The sequence below is a fragment of the Zophobas morio genome, unplaced genomic scaffold (genome assembly GCF_036711695.1).
Source record: "Zophobas morio isolate AGI-343-1 ecotype UQ-CSIRO unplaced genomic scaffold, CSIRO_AGI_Zmor_V1 ptg000008l, whole genome shotgun sequence".
Taxonomy (NCBI): domain Eukaryota; kingdom Metazoa; phylum Arthropoda; class Insecta; order Coleoptera; family Tenebrionidae; genus Zophobas; species Zophobas morio.
In genome coordinates this window covers 4,824,639-4,840,253 of record NW_026972113.1, presented here as the reverse complement: position 1 = coordinate 4,840,253, position 15,615 = coordinate 4,824,639, and the positions used below count along the sequence as shown (strand labels likewise).

The 15,615-nt window shown below is 36.3% G+C and overlaps 4 protein-coding genes across 4 annotated transcripts; all 4 read right to left on the bottom strand.

The window, feature by feature from the left end:
- Positions 1-24: 24 nt before the first annotated feature.
- Positions 25-2,005, bottom strand: LOC135125127 (venom carboxylesterase-6-like). Its single transcript, XM_064050482.1, has 5 exons — positions 1,758-2,005; positions 1,608-1,713; positions 1,373-1,558; positions 323-1,328; positions 25-266 (listed from the first exon to the last, which is right to left on the bottom strand). Exons 1-5 carry the CDS (start codon positions 1,998-2,000, stop codon positions 74-76), a joined length of 1,734 nt encoding a protein of 577 aa, XP_063906552.1. The 5' UTR covers positions 2,001-2,005; the 3' UTR covers positions 25-73.
- On the bottom strand, positions 1,980-3,935 carry LOC135125128 (venom carboxylesterase-6-like). The gene is made up of 4 exons (XM_064050483.1): positions 3,731-3,935; positions 3,571-3,676; positions 2,337-3,522; positions 1,980-2,291 (listed from the first exon to the last, which is right to left on the bottom strand). The coding sequence occupies exons 1-4, from the start codon at positions 3,929-3,931 to the stop codon at positions 2,105-2,107; spliced, it is 1,680 nt and encodes a 559-aa protein (XP_063906553.1). The 5' UTR covers positions 3,932-3,935; the 3' UTR covers positions 1,980-2,104.
- Positions 3,936-3,973: 38 nt separating this feature from the next.
- LOC135125125 (venom carboxylesterase-6-like) lies at positions 3,974-6,084 on the bottom strand. The gene is made up of 7 exons (XM_064050479.1): positions 5,963-6,084; positions 5,762-5,913; positions 5,606-5,711; positions 5,374-5,559; positions 4,451-5,329; positions 4,278-4,401; positions 3,974-4,228 (listed from the first exon to the last, which is right to left on the bottom strand). The coding sequence occupies exons 1-7, from the start codon at positions 5,997-5,999 to the stop codon at positions 4,039-4,041; spliced, it is 1,674 nt and encodes a 557-aa protein (XP_063906549.1). The 5' UTR covers positions 6,000-6,084; the 3' UTR covers positions 3,974-4,038.
- A 4,763-nt stretch (positions 6,085-10,847) lies between these two features.
- LOC135125126 (venom carboxylesterase-6-like) lies at positions 10,848-12,830 on the bottom strand. Its single transcript, XM_064050481.1, has 6 exons — positions 12,738-12,830; positions 12,544-12,692; positions 11,663-12,497; positions 11,316-11,615; positions 11,141-11,267; positions 10,848-11,082 (listed from the first exon to the last, which is right to left on the bottom strand). Exons 1-6 carry the CDS (start codon positions 12,775-12,777, stop codon positions 10,890-10,892), a joined length of 1,644 nt encoding a protein of 547 aa, XP_063906551.1. The 5' UTR covers positions 12,778-12,830; the 3' UTR covers positions 10,848-10,889.
- Between the last annotated feature and the right edge of the window lie 2,785 nt (positions 12,831-15,615).

Genomic DNA, 15,615 nt, shown 5'->3' with positions numbered 1-15,615 from the left:
TTGTATAACTAATTATAAACCATGTGATAATAAATCGTTTATTGTTGTTAATAACAGTTTTACTTAAAAACGGTTACAATTCATCTTTGGCATGTCGAGCTACCAATTTTTCGTTTTCAATAATGGGCAACGAATCCCAAAATTCCATATTTTCCGAAACTCCGTACCCCACGGACAGTTTTTGTGGCGAGTCGATTTGTAAATAAACGAACGGATCTTTAACGTCTTTGGAAACGGGTGGCCACTCTACAGGTACTCCTGGTTTCCTAAAACAAAACAAAAAATCATAATAATCGTTCCCTTGTACGAAAATTATCAGTACCCTTCTTTAGCAAATGACGTAACCAACTTGGTGAACAATTTTATCATATCTCTGTCTTCCTCGGTCGTTGTAGTATCCACAGCTTCGACCTTTAACGCATAAACCGTGTCGTCTCCATGCGAGGCCCCAAAATCTTCGGTCGTACCGCCTCTGTACTCAGACCAGCTATGGGCACCTCGGTACGTAAAGTAGTACGAATAAACAGGCGATTTAGTAACGGAAGCTTGTAACAGTGCCGTCTTCTGTATACCAATAACAAAAATTCGGTCCGATACCACCGGTATAAAATCTTTGAAAGTAGATCTAGAAACTTTGACGTCTTTCAGGTAGTGCTTGCGAATATCCTGACTCACTTGGTCGTGCAATTTTAGATCTACAGTGTAATTGTAGTCTAAAATGAACGGAAGAAGCTCGTTCCATCTAGTTTCAACATCTTCCAGGTACTGCTCATCTATGTAGAAATCAGCTGCCGGATAAAGTCCTTCGGAACTCGTGTAGGAAGCAATCCAAGGCACGTCGTATACTTGTTTATCTTTGATTATAGTATAAGGGTGTGCTGGTAGTACCGGATCGGGCGACCACGGATCCACTACAAGCCCGAACGGCGAAAACGGTGTGTACAACCAGGGTTGGAAAGTTTTGACCGAAGCGACGATCTGGCGAGCTGGGCGTTTTTTCAAACATGCGATCATTTTTGTCGTGTCTTTGGAACGACAACCCACATTTGTGGCCAACTTTTTAGCTTTCTGAAGCGGTTGTTCTTGTAGTACCCAGGGGTCTAGAGTGGTACCGCTTTGCGAGATTCCTCTATGGAATAAACCGCGAGATTTCGGGGAGAGGTAGTGGAAATGGACACTAGCACCACCTGCTGACATTCCCATAATAGTCACGGAGTCGGGGTTGCCACCGAAGTACTTCACGTGTTGTTTTATAAACTCTAAGGCAAAGATTTGGTCTTTGGCGCCGTTGTTACCGGGAACCACCGGGTCTTCCGTGCTTAAGAAACCTAGAAAGATTAGGTTAGAGAAGCAAATTGAGAAAAGTGTGTACCTAGAGGTCCTAGACGATAGTTTAGATTGACGAAGACCACGTTTTCGTCTAGGAGGTAGTCGGGTCCGTGCAGACCGCCCCAGTTGAACATGAACGCTCCACCGTGGATGTACACTACAACGTCTAGGTTTGCATTTTTGTCCAGGTTGGGGGTGTAAATGTTCAAATATAGACAGTCTTCGTCACCTAAAGAGGAACTGTGAAAGTCAAAATGGTTGGAAATTTGTGGTCGTACCGATGACATAGTCTTGCCCAGGTGGTGTGTACTGGTTATATTGTATACATTTGTAAATGGTTTTGGCCTCCCAGGTTCCCACCCATGGTGTTACAGGTGACGGCGGCTGCGAATTCGTTAGGTCAAAAAATAAACAAAGTTGTTACCTACCTCGAATCTGTGGTCTCCTATTGGTGGTCGAGCATATGGTACGCCTTCAAAAGAATAAAATGTTCGCCGGTTTAGAGATTTCCCAAAACCGCCTTTAATTTTGCCCAAATTGGGTAATTCAACGACTGGAGGGTTGTCAAGAGTAGCGAATGCTAAAACTTGCAATAGAAATAGTAGTACTAGTAAGTACTCCATGTCACAAGTACTCTCTAAAAATATTACTTTTGCAATAAACAAATGCATTTATTGGATACAATAAATAAGTGACTTTCTTATCTAAAATTTTTTTGTTGACAAGCTAAAGAAAAAACATGTTTGGAATTTTGTATCTGAATCAAACCTTGACCTTATGTTTCTTCCACCGATATAAACAACTTTTCGTTTTCTTCGATCGGTAGCGACATCCAGAATTCCTGATTTTTGAGAACGTCTTGCTCAATTGACAGATTTTCAAAAGATTCGATTTTCAAACACGTGAATGGGTTTTCTTGATTTTTCGAAAGTGGTACCCACTCTATCGGTACCTTCGGTTTGCTAAAAACCAAACTAGATACAAGTACCAGTACTTTATTGTTTTACCTGGTTTGTGCGTAGGAAGTCAGCAAATCCACAAACAAATTGATCATTTTTCTATCACTTTGAGTGGTCGTTGTGTCCAGCGCTTTTAATTTGAAAATATAGGGTAAATCGTCGCCATGTGCGGCCCCAAAGTCGTCACCATCTTCTGATTTATACACAAACCAACTGTATTTACCTCTGTATGCAAAGTTATAACTATACACAGGTGAAGATATAGCAGAAGCATGTAAACGAGCTGCTTTTTGAATATCGTTGACGAAAAGTCGTTCTGATAATATAGGTACGAAATCCCTGAAGGTGGATTTTGAAAGTTTCTTCGTACCTAGATAATGTCTGCGAATTTTTTGACTAACTTCGTCTTTTAAGTGACTTTTGACGGTATGGTTGTAGTCCAGAATTAGTGGAACTAACTCATTCCAGCGATTGTCAACCTCTTCTAAATGGTTGTCGTAAAACTCTTCAGCAGGGTACAGACCTTCACAGTTCGTAAACGACGCAATCCATGGTACATCATACACTTGTTTGTTTTTCAACAAGTTGTAGGGATGGTCTGGTAGTACCGGGTCTGACGACCAACTATCCACCACTATTCCGAATGGAGAAAACGGGATGTAGAGCCAAGGTTGGAAAATTTGGACCGTGGAAACAATCTGACGACCTGATCGTGTTTTCAAGCAGTTGATAATTTCCACCATGCTTTGGTTATAACAACCGATGGCAGTTGCTAGCTGTTTCGTTTTTTCCAACGGTTTTTCCATTAGAGCCCATGGTACTAGAGTGGTGCCGCTCAAGGAGTACCCTCTTTGGAACAACCCGCGGGACTTTGGGGAAAGAAGGTGGAAATGGACACTCACACCGCCTGCCGAATTTCCACTAACTGTAATAGAATTCGGGTTACCTCCAAAGTACTTCACGTAGCTTTTGATAAAGTTCAAGGCGAGAATCTGATCTTTCATGCCATTGTTACCAGGAACGACATCGTCTTCAGTACTTAAAAAACCTAACGGACCCAATCGGTAATTTAAAGTCACAAAAACCACGTCTCTGTCTAAGAGATAGTCAGGGCGGTACAAACCACCCGTGTTGAACATGAAAGACCCTCCATGGATGTAGACGATTACATCTAGGGTTGCATTTGGGTTCAAATTTGGTGTGTAGATGTTTAAGTATAGACAGTCTTCATCGCCTAGAGAGAAGTACCTAAGATAAAGAATCGTGTGTTTTGGTACTTTACCAACTACGTAGTCTTGTCCAGGAGGAGTGTACTGGTTGTACTGCATACACCTATACAGGGTGTTGGCTTCTATAGTTCCCGTCCATGCTTTCACAGGAGATGGTTCCTGTCATATAGTACTTAATTCTAAACAAGTTTGTTTAAAATACTCGGTACTCACTTTAAATCTATGTTCAGCAATAGGAGGTCGTGCGTATGGTACTCCTTCGAACGAATATATAGTGCGTCCACTCAAACTTTGGGCATGTCGACCCCGAACGTCCCCCAAATTTGGTAAAAGTACGGAAGGATTAGGTTTTACGAACCCTAGTATACAGAGTAGTAAAAACGAAGCAAACATTTTGACTGTTGCCATTTTCATTGGAACGACGAGGTGAAAGGTTATCTATTGCGTAGACAAGAGTTACAAAATTGACTTTATTATTAAAATCACACGTAGTTGTTACATTTTGAAATAGTACTATACAATTACAGTTCGTCTTTTAGCCCAGGGTACAACTTCTCGTTTTCTTTAATAGGTAAAGTATCCCAGAAGGTCGTACCTTTCGAGGTTAGATTTTCAATTTTTAGATTATCAGGTGAACTAATTTTCAGGTACGTCAGTTGGTTCTGGGTGTTTTTGGCCAACGGCTGCCACTCAATCGGAACATTTGGTCTCCTACAAAAGTCACTATATAACCAGTTAACATTTTTTTTTTCAAATATACCCAGTTGTGGCAAACGATGCAACCACTTCTGTTAATAATTCAACCATAAGTACGTCTTCTTTGGTACTAGTCGTGTCCACAGGGGTTTTAAAAATGTAACATGTGTCATCACCGTGGGAGGCACCTAAAATCCATCATTACACATACGAGTCATTAAAATCGATAAGTAGTACCAAGATCGTCGTCAGTACCAGACCGACCTTCCGACTTGCTATGAGCTCCGCGATACGTAAAGTAATAAAAATAAATAGGCGAAGTTGTAGCTGCGTTTTGTAAAAGAACAGCTTTTTCAATATCCACAGCGAAAATCCGGTCGGTTAGAATTTTAACAAAGTCCAAAAAGCTTTCTCTGTTCACTTGTTTGTCTTTGAGGTAGTACCGACGAATCTTTTGACTAACCAGATCGCGCAACTCGGGATCGACAGTGTTGTTATAGTCCAAAATAAACGGAACTATGTCGTTCCATTTTTCATCAATATCACGCAGGTACTTATCATCGGAGTAGAAATCTGACGCTGGGTACAACCCTTCCGAGTTCGTATACGACGTAATCCATGGTAAATCAGCAACTTTTTTGTTTTTGAGTAGGTTGTAGGGGTGATCGGGGAGAACTGGGTCGGGTGACCACGAATCCACAACCACACCAAAGGGAGAAAACGGGTTGTACAACCAGGGTTGGAACTCTGTGACGGCTGCCACGATCTGGCGACCTGGTCTTCGTTTCAAACACTCAATCATTTGTTTGGTGTCTTTCGTGCTACACCCAAGAGTTGATGCAAGTTTTTGGGTTTTTTCCAAAGGTTTCTCGACGAGGACCCAGGGGTTGAGCATGGTACCACTTTGGGAGATCCCGCGGTGGAACAACCCGCGCGATTTCGGGGAAAGGTAGTGGAAATGGATACTTGCTCCGCCCGCTGACATACCAAAGATGGTAATGGAGTTGGGGTTTCCGCCGAAGTACTTCACGTTGTCTTGGACCCATTGTAGTGCGAGAAGTTGGTCTTTCAGACCGTTGTTGCCAGGAACGACTTCGTTTTCGGTGCTTAGGAAACCTGGAACGTGGGTTTAGTGGGTGCTTGATGATGGTGGTACTAACCTAAGGGTCCGAGTCGGTAGTTTAGGTTTAGGTAGACTAGGTTGTGGTCTAGGAGGTAATCGGGTTGGTATATGCCGCCCCAGTTGAACATAAAAGCGCCTCCATGGATGTACACGATGACATCTAGGTTTGCGTTTGGGTCCAAGTTTGGAGAGTAAATGTTAAGATAAAGGCAATCTTCGTCCCCTAAAACTAGAGTTTAGTTTTTGTTATTTGAAAACAGACGATTTACCTATTACGGATGGGTTTTCTGGGGGTGGGTAGTGAAAGATTTGCATACATTGGTAGATGGTTTTTGCTTGCCAGACCCCTTGCCAGGGTTTAACTGGTGACGGTTCCTTCAATTATTGATTGTTAGATTTAAAATTTATTAGTAGTTTTAGCTTACTCTGAACCGGTACTTTCCTACAGGTGGTCGTGCGTAAGGTACTCCTTCAAACGAGTAAATGGTTTGTCCTTGAAACGTGACTTTGTGTGTACCTTCGATTGTCCCAACTCCGGGAATGTTTACGGTAGGAGGGACATTGGTACCAAATGCCACTGAAATTGGTGTTTGTTAAAAAAAAAGGTGATTGAAGTGACGACTCACGTTGTAAAATTAGGGTCAAGTACAAGAACGACTTCATTTCAGCGGTTTGTTGGAACGTAGCACTTAAGGTCAAGTTTTTATCTAATGGTTTTCTTTAGCGCAGTTAAATGATAATGACAAGGCTGTTTATATTTGTGTCTATTTTTAAACATATTTTTAAAAGAGCTAAAGAATGGAAGGGATTTTATAAACACACACAGAGTGTTTATTTAGAGTTTATTGTAGTTTTTTAATCGTGTGTAGATTTTTCTGTCGTGGTTTATTTTTGTTATTACAAATTCGTTGCTAACAAAGTCGCCAAAAATTACAGTTCATCTTTAGCAAAAGTCCTAATAGGTACTACTTCAATTTCAGCAAAAACCCTTTCGAAAAGTAAGCAGTTTGCCTGTACGTTTGCATTTGAGTATTACTGGTTGCCTAAACGCCTGAAATTAAGTTCAACTTCAAATTCTTATTTTTATGTTTTCAAAAAAACATTTTCTAAAAGAACTGAAGAATAGGAGGTTTTCTAAATAAATACACAGCGAATGTTTATTTCAGTTTTATTATAATTTCATTTTGGGGATACTTACTACAACACATTTATGTACATTTTTTGTCATGGTTGATTTTTCGTGTTTATTAAAAAAATATGCATTTAGTACATAACAAAATGCTACCACAATATAGTTTAATAGCTTAATATAGTTTAACTAAATCAGAATTTTTCGAGAACGGAACATACTAGACTACTATACCTATTATACGTATTATTATTGTGATTTAGTTATGAATTTATCGACTTTCTAACCATGTCTACAAGCACAAATACTCATAAAAGCTAGTAGCTGCCAAAGTCAGTTTTATCTTAGCAGATACTAGCCCCGCCCACCCACCCTCTCGTTTCTTGGAAGGTACTTCATTTGCCAAAGTCAGTCTTATCCTACCTAGTAGCTGCTAAAATAAAACTGATTTTGGCAAATGACATACCCTCTACGAAACGAGAGGGTGGTGCTAAAATAAGACGCTGATATTAGTAGGTACTAGCCCCGCCCATCCGCCCTCTATTTTATTAGAGAGATCTCATTTGCCAAAATTACTCTTATCTCAGCAGCTACTTCCACTTTGTATGGATTTTTAAATGTTTTTAGTGACAAATTTTTGTATTTATTTTCGATACATCAAAAGTTAAAATGATCGAAAATTTGAAATGCGGAAACCTAAAACCGGAAAATTGAAAAATCGAAACATCAAAAAATTGAAAAAAAAAACACGAAAATTCGACTTTTCAGTTTTTTTATTACTCGATGTTTCAGTTTTTTAATTTTTGGATGTTTGGATGTTTTGATTCCTGGCTTTTTCGATTTTTCCACTTTACGACTTTTCAATTATTAGATTTTTCGATTTTTCAGTTCTTCAGTTTTTTGATTTCCCAATTTTTCGTCATTTGCGTTTTGGAATTTTTCAATTTATCAATTGTTTAGTTTTTGACTCCTCAATTTTTCAATTTTTTAAATTTTTGATTTTTTAAATTTTGAATTTTTCGATTTCTCGATTTTTCGGTTTTTGATTTTCCAGTTTTTCGATTGTTCAATTTTTCGATATTTACACTTTTCGATTTTTCGATTTCTTAATTTCTCGATTTTTCAATTTTCTTTGTATTTTAATTTTTCAATTTTTTTAAATTTGAGGTTGTTCGATTTTTCGATTTCACAGCTTTTGATTTTTCGGTTTTCCAATTTTTCGAAAAATTGAAGTCAGATAATTAAAAAATCGAAACATTGAAAAGTTAAAAATTGAAAAATTGAGAAATTGAAAGATGAAAAGATCGAGAAATCGAAAACTCATGAAGTCGAAAAATCGAGAAGTGAAAAATCGAAAAGTCAATATCATTTTTTCAATCGAAATATTTAAAAATTCCAAAACCGAAATATCGAAAAACTGAAAAATGAAAGAGACTGAATAATGAAAAAACCGAAAAATACTAAAACTGAAATATCCAATAGACGAGAATCTAAAAAACTGAAAAACTGGGAAATCGAAAAATCAAAAAAGTGAAGTCGAAAAATCGAAACCTTAAAAAAATCGAATTATTGAAAAATCAAAAACCTGCAAACTCGAAAAATTGAAGAACTGGAAAATCGAAAGAGTCAAAAGTCAAGAAATCAATCAAAACATAAATTACTTGAAAAATAAAAAAACTGAGAATTTAGAAAATTCGAAAATTGAAAAAAAAAAATTGAAATATTTAAAAATCGTAAAATTGAAGAGAAAAAAAACTGAAAAAACGTCAAATTATGAGAAAAAATAAAAAATGATTAAATCCAAACTGAAAAACTAAAGAAAATGAAAGAACCAAAAACTGTGATATCAAGGCAATGTCAAATCGAAGGAAAAGGAAAAACGAAAAATTGTGATATCAAAAAAGTGGTCGAAGGAAAAGAAATCCAGCTTTTTCGAAAAATTATTTGATTTTTCGATTTTTTGACTCCTCAATTTTTCAATTTTTCAAATTCTCCATTTTTTAAATTTTGAATTTTTCGATTTCTCGATTTTTCGGTTTTTTGATTTTCCAGTTTTTAGATTCTTCGATTTTTATAAATTTGTCAATTTTTCGATATTTGTACTTTTCGATTTTTCAATTTTTTGTTTTTTCGAATTCTGGCTTTTGTGCTTTTTCGATTTTTTAGATTTTTCAATTTCTCGATTTTTCAATGTTTCAAGTATCCAATCAATTCTTTATATTTTGATTTTTCAATTTTTTTAAATTTTAGATTGTTCGATTTTTCGATTTCAGAGCTTTTGATTTTTCGGTTTTCCAATTTTTCGAAAAATTGAAGTCAGATAATTGAAAAATCGAAACATCGAAAAGTTAAAAATTGAAAAATTGAGAAATTGAAAGATGAAAAGATCGAGAAATCGAAAACTCATGAAGTCGAAAAATCGAGAAGTGAAAAATCGAAAAGTCAATATCACTTTTTCAATCGAAATATTTAAAAATTCCAAAACCGAAATATCGAAAAACTGAAAAATGAAAGAAAAACTGAAAAATCCCAAAACTGAAATCCAATAGCTGAGAATCTAAAAAATTGAAAAAGTGGGAAATCGAAGAATCAAAAAAGTGAAGTCGAAAAATCGAAAAATTGAAAAATCAAAAACCTGCAAAATCGAAAAATTGAAGAATTGAAGATCTGGAAAATTGAAACATTGAAATATTTAAAAATCGTAAAATTCAAGAGGAGGAAAACTGAAAAAACGTCAAACTGAAACATCGGAAATTATGAGAAAAAAAATTAAAAATTATGAAATCCAAACTGAAAAACTAAAGAAAATAAAAAAGGCAAAAAAAGGAAAAACGAAAAATTTTGATATCAAAAAAAGTGGTCGAAGGTAAAGAAATCCAGCTTTTTCGAAAAATTATTTGATTTTTCGATTTTTCAGTTCTTCAATTTTTCGATTTCCCAATTTTGCGGTCATTTCAGTTTTGGAAAATTTCAATTTATCAATTTTTTAGTTTTTTGACTCCTCAATTTTTCAATTTTTCAAATTCTCGATTTTTTAAATTTTTAATTTTTCGATTTCTCGATTTTTCGGTTTTTTGATTTTCCAGTTTTTAGATTCTTCGATTTTTATAAATTTGCCAATTTTTCGATATTTGTACTTTTCGAGTTTTCAATTTTTTGTTTTTTCGAATTCTGGATTTTGTGCTTTTTCAATTTTTTCGATTTTTCAATTTCTCGATTTTTCAATTTTTCAAGTACCTATCCAATTTTCTTTATATTTTAATTTTTCAATTTTTTAAATTTTAGATTTTTCGATTTGGAATCTTTTGATTTTTTGACTTCACAGCTTATGATTTTTCGGTTTCCCGAATTTTCGATTTTTAAAAATTTTTGAATTTTCAATTTTGCGCTTTTTCTATATATTGATTTGTTTTAGTTTTCAATTTTCACTTTTTTAATTTTTAACTTTTGGATTTTTCGATTTTGTGGTACATATTTCTGTTCTTGGATATTTTTCGACTTCTCCAATTTTCAATTTCTCGATTTCTCGACGTTTAAGTTTTTGAATGTTTCGATTGTTTGATTACTCGCTTATTTCGATTTATCGATTTTCGGCTTCAAAAATTTTCAAAATCAAAAAATTTTAAAACCGAAAAACGAAAAATGAAAAAATCGAAACATCGAAAAGTTAAAAATTGAAATAAGCTGAGAATCTAAAAAATTGAAAAACTGGTTAATCGAAAAATGAAAAAAGTGAAGGCAAAAAATCCAAACCTTAAAAAATCGAAAAATTGAAGAACTGAAGAACTGGAAAATCGAAACAGTCGAAATTCAAGAAATCAATCAAAACATCGATGACTTGAAAAATCGAGAGATTGAGAATTTAGGAAAGTCAAAAATTATGAAATCCAAACTGAAAAACTAAAAGGCAATGTGAAATCGAAGATAAAGGAAAAACGAAAAATTATTTGATTTTTCGATTTTCCAGTTCTTCAGTTTTTCGATTTCCCAATTTTGCGGTCATTTCAGTTTTGGAATTTTTCAATTTAACAATTTTTTAGGTTTTTGGTTTTCCAGTTGTTAGATTCTTCAATTTTTCGATATTCGCAATTTTCGATTTTTCGATTTTTCAATTTTTTGTTTCCTCGAATTCTGGATTTTGTGCTTTTTCAAGTATTCAATTTTCTTTTTAGTTTAATTTTTCGAATTTCAAATTTTTCGATTTTTCGATTTGGAATCTTTCGATTTTTCATCAATTTTTTGGACTACGATAATCTTAAAACGAAAATGTAAATCAATGTAATTTTTTTTTTTCAAAATGTGGATTTTGTGGTAAAAACTGAACGTGTTTTTTTTGTCATGGTTGCATTTGGTACGTAGCAAATTAATTCGTAATAAAATCGTAAAACATTTACAAAATGTAATAACGTGAAAAATATTCCAAATTACAGCTCATCTTTAGCAGAAATCAGATTTTCGCCCTCCATGAAGTTCAGAGATTTCCAAAAGCTTCTACTAGTCATTAGTTCGTCGGTCGTTTTAAGCTGAATTTCGTCAGGTTCGAACCCATTTACTTCAAGATATGTCAGCCCGTTATAACCCGTGGGTTTCAAGTCTACACCACCCAAAGTAGGTTTCCTACAACGTGAATACATAGTAATAAATTATAATTAAAAAGTACATTGGTACTACTTACCCAGTTTTTGCAAACGCTACTAACATATCCAGAAGCAAGTCTTTCATTTTGATTTCATCGGGGGTTAAAGGTGAGGGTACAATTGTTGGTCCAAAGAAGTACTTAGAGTCAGCACCATGACCAACCACTGCAAAATTACGATTTAATCATGAACCTTTCGAAAGAAAAACGGTACTTTTCTGCTCGTTGTTGTCTCCAGGATAGCCGAATAGATAATAATAGACTGGGGATTTATTCACTTTTGCTTGCATACGTACTGCCGTTTCTGCATCATTGAGGAAGTACCGATCGCTAAAAATCTGGATCAGTTTTAGTACGTTTTCTTTCTTGATGTGTTCGTCACCAAGGTAATGTTCTTTGATTTTTCTGGCAGTACTTTCCCATAACGACGACGATAACGTATAGTTGAATTCCAGGAAAGCAGGAGCCCACTCTTCCCAATGCACGTCTATATTATCTAGATCTTCCATGAAGTCTGAAAAATTCGTCTAGAGAAGATAGTGACGATTGAAGGGTACTTACACGCCACAGGGAAGAGTCCTTCATGAATTGCCATAGATGCAAGCCACGGTACGTCATGCACGTCTCCTTTCTTCAGTAAGTAGTACGGATCTTCATCCAAAAAAGGATTTGAGCCCCCTTTTTCAACAACAGGCCCAAACGGCGCACATGGCAAAAATATATAATTAAAAAACAGCGGAAGTTTGTCGAAAAGGTGCTGATATGGTCTTTGCTTCAAACAATCAACCATAACTCGAGTGGTACTCGTAGGACACCCCACTGCATCAGCTAGTTTCTTAGCCCTCATCAACGGCTGCTCTTGGATGGAAAACGGGTTCAAAGCAAGCCCGCTCTGAGCAAACCCTCGTTGGAACAACCCTTTCGAAAGTTTAGAAAAGTAGTGCAAATGCACACTTGACCCTCCAGCTGACAACCCAGTGATGGTCACAGAGTTTGGGTTCCCGCCAAAACTAGCTATATTATCACGAATCCACTTCAGAGCCAGTGTTTGGTCTTTAAGACCGTTGTTTCCGGGTACTACGTCATCCTCGGTACTCAAAAAACCCAAAATTCCCAAACGATAGTTAAAAGTGACGTAGATCACCTCCCGATCCATTATGAGGGTGGGAGGGGAATAGACGTGTCCACTACCATACATGAATGCCCCTCCATGAATGTGGACGACGACATCTAGGTTTTCGTCAGGGTTTGGTTTCTCACGGGGTACGAAAACATTAATATAAAGACAGTCTTCATCGCCTGGTGTTTGGAAAAGTTGAATCGAATTAGTCTGTACACATTGGAATAACGAGGTGGCATTCCAGACACCACTCCAAGGATCAACGGGTTCAGGTTCCTGGTGGTACAGACTGTGACAAAGGTGTCTAAAAGTAATAACTTACCTCAAAACGTCGCTCCCCAATTGGTGGTTTAGCAAAAGGGATGCCTTCGAATGCCGAAAATGTTCGACCTTCAAAGGAAGTTTTGTGGTATCCACGAATCTCCCCTAGAGGTGTCTTCACCAGAGGGAATTTCTCATTACCGGAAACACCTTAAAAAAACGGTTGCAAAAAATGCAAAATAGTACACTAATTACCTAAAGTGAATATCGTGAGGACGGAGAGAATTGCTAACATCTTATGAGCCGCGCTAACAATGATTAAATGATATATCCGTTGTATGGTTAAAAACGAAGGTAATCTGTCTATTTATAGCGTTATGCAACACCTATTATCTATATTTTGCTTTTATCGCAGATATGAGAAGTTTTTAATAATGAAAGTCATGATAACCGTCAAGTTTTTCTTTTGCTTGTTAGTATTACTCATCAGATATGTTTCTTTTGTACATAAACATGTAAATATGTTAATATCTAGATTTGTAAAAATACAGGGTATTTCAGCCTAAATGACGATATAATAATATATTATTCATTCATTCCTCGATTCACACTAGAATTTCAAAAATATCATAAATCCACGAGGTCTGTGGTTTTAAAAACGTCAAAACAACGTGTCAACGTCACGATTTACATTTAAAATAAAACTTGGTGGAAATAGTTCTCTGGTGTTGAACATTTTTTCAAATTCTACTATGAATGAACAGAAGAAAAGTGTATTTTGGGCTGCCTATCCGGATAGGTCAAATTTGTCATTTACCCTGAATCAGCCGCTATATAGGATATATTGAGGTAAAAAATGCAACTATGTTCTCTCTGAGTGCTTATTAATGCTTAATTTTGGGAATATAATATGTCACCGAAATTTCAAATTTAATTTTCAACAGACGCAAACGTAAAATTAAAAAAGTCACAAAGTAGACGTACAATAAGTACCTAAATAAGTGATAATAAGTTTGTCAACAACTTTCTAAATTTTTATTATTGTGGGTGATTTTCCTCGACTTATCTAATTCGTTGCATCATAATGACAATAATTAAATGTAGTAGTCCACCAAGTTAAAAGATAAGGCGATGATTTCAAAAATCGGTTTGTTTACTTTATAGATAAGAGTCACACTTGTTGTCGGTACCGTACTTACAATTCATTCTTGGTGAAACTCGGTTCTCGAGGCCTTTAAAAATTTGGAGGTTTAGATCTTTTTATATTTTTTATGTTTTCTAGAGCGGACCTTGTCTCTAAGTAGACTTAATTTTGGAATCAGGTTTATTGGGGTTGTTCTTAACAATATTTTCACCAAAAAGCCGTCAAGGTAAAAGTAAACAAATCTGGTGTCAAAAGAAATATTGCTTTAGTCCTTTTTCGTCCTTTTCGTCCTTTTCGTCCTTTTTCGTCCTTTTTGTCCTTTTTCGTCCTTTTTGGTCCATTTTCGTCCTTGTTCGTCCTTTTTCGTCCTTCTAGTTCTTTTTCGCCCCTTTCGTCCTGTTGCATCCTTTGTCGTCCGTTTTCGTCCTATTCGTCTTTTTCATCCTTTGCCGCCCTTTTTCGTCCTTTTCGTCGTTTGAGTACTTTTTCGTCATTTCTCGTCCTTTTAGTCCACTTTCGTCCTTTTTCGTCCTTTTCGTCCTTTTTCGTCCTTTTCATCCTGTTTCGTTCTGTTTCGTTTTTTTGTCCTTTTCGTCCTTTTCGTTCTTTTTCGTCCTTTTCGTCCTTTTTCGTCCTGTTTCGTCCTTTTCGTTCTTTTCGTCCTTTTTTGTCCTTTTGGTCCTTTTTCATCCTTTCCGTCTTTACTCGTCCTTTTTCATCATTTTTCGTCTTTTAGTCCTTTTCGTCCTTTTTCGTCCATTTCGTCCTTTTTGGTCCTTTTTCGTCCTGTTTCGTCCTTTTTCGTCCTGTTTCGTCCATTTTCGTCCTTGTTCGTCCTTTCTCATCCTTTTTCGTCCTTTTTCGTTCTTTTCGTCGTTTTCGTCCTTTTTCGCCCCTTTCGTCCTGTTTCGTCCTTTTCTTCCTTTTTCGTCCTTTTCATCTTTTTGGTCCTTTTCAACCTTTTTCGCCCTTTTTCGTCCTTTTTCGGCCTTATTGGCCTTTTTCGTCCTGTTTCGTCCTTATTATCCCTTTTCGTCCTTTTCGTCCTTTTTCGTCCTTTTTCGTCCTTCTAGTTCTTTTTCGTCCTTTTTCGTCCTTATTTGTCCTTTGTCGCCCTTTTTCGTCCTATTCGTCTTTTTCATCCTTTGCCTTCCTTGTTCCTCCCTTTTCGTCCTTTTCGTCCTTTGAGTATGTTTTCGTCACTTCTCGTCCTTTTAGTCATTTTTCGTCCTTTTTCGTTCTTTTTCGTCCTTTTCGTCCTTTTCGTCCTGTTTCGTTCTTTTTCGTTTTTTTTGTCATTTTCGTTCCTTGTCCTCCTTTTCGTCTTTTTTCGTCCTGTTTCGTTCTTTTTCGTCCTGTTTCGTCCTGTTCGTCCTTTTCGTTCTTTTCGTCCTCTTTTGTCCTTTTCGTCCTTTTTCATCCTGTCCGTCTTTACTCGTCCTTTTCGTTCTTTTCGTCCTTTTCGTCCTTTTTCATCCTGTCCGTCTTTACTCGTCCTTTTCGTTCTTTTCGTCCTTTTCGTCCTTTTTCATCCTGTCGGTCTTTACTCGTCCTTTTTCATCATTTTGTCTTTTCGTCCTTTTCGTCCTTTATCGTCTTTTTTTTTCGTACTGTTTCGTCCTGTTTCGTCCTTTTTCGTCTTTATTCGTCCTTTCTCGTCCTTTCTCGTCCTTTTTTGTCCTTTCTCTTCCTTTTCGTCCTTCTTCGTCCTTTTTAGTCCTTTTTCGTCCTTTTTCGTCCTTCTAGTTCTCTTTCGTCCTTTTTCGTTTTTTTGTCCTTTTCGTCTTTTTTCGTCCTTTTCGTTCTTTTTCGTCCTTTGTCGTTCTTTTTCGTCCTTTGTCGTCCTTTTCGTCCTTCTTCGTCTTTTTCGTCCTGTTTCGTTCTTTTTCGTTTTTTTTTGTCCTTTTCGTCGTTTTCGTTCTTTTTCGTCGTTTTCGTCCTTTTCATCTTTTGAGTACTTTTTCGTTATTTCTCGTCCTTTTAGTCCAT

Coding starts and splice junctions, on each gene's coding strand:
- LOC135125127 (XM_064050482.1), bottom strand. CDS start 2,000: ATGCATTTGTTTATTGCAAAAGTAATATTTTTAGAGAGTACTTGTGAC. Junction 1,559..1,607: donor TGGGCAAGACTATGTCATCG/GTACGACCACAA, acceptor GTTCCTCTTTAG/GTGACGAAGACTGTCTATAT. Junction 1,329..1,372: donor CTATCGTCTAGGACCTCTAG/GTACACACTTTT, acceptor TAATCTTTCTAG/GTTTCTTAAGCACGGAAGAC.
- LOC135125128 (XM_064050483.1), bottom strand. CDS start 3,931: ATGAAAATGGCAACAGTCAAAATGTTTGCTTCGTTTTTACTACTCTGT. Junction 3,677..3,730: donor TTGCTGAACATAGATTTAAA/GTGAGTACCGAG, acceptor ACTATATGACAG/GAACCATCTCCTGTGAAAGC. Junction 2,292..2,336: donor ACTTCCTACGCACAAACCAG/GTAAAACAATAA, acceptor TTTGGTTTTTAG/CAAACCGAAGGTACCGATAG.
- LOC135125125 (XM_064050479.1), bottom strand. CDS start 5,999: ATGAAGTCGTTCTTGTACTTGACCCTAATTTTACAAC. Junction 5,560..5,605: donor AGAAAACCCATCCGTAATAG/GTAAATCGTCTG, acceptor CTCTAGTTTTAG/GGGACGAAGATTGCCTTTAT. Junction 5,330..5,373: donor CTACCGACTCGGACCCTTAG/GTTAGTACCACC, acceptor CCCACGTTCCAG/GTTTCCTAAGCACCGAAAAC.
- LOC135125126 (XM_064050481.1), bottom strand. CDS start 12,777: ATGTTAGCAATTCTCTCCGTCCTCACGATATTCACTTTAG. Junction 12,498..12,543: donor TTGGGGAGCGACGTTTTGAG/GTAAGTTATTAC, acceptor CTGTACCACCAG/GAACCTGAACCCGTTGATCC. Junction 11,268..11,315: donor AGACAACAACGAGCAGAAAA/GTACCGTTTTTC, acceptor GTAATTTTGCAG/TGGTTGGTCATGGTGCTGAC.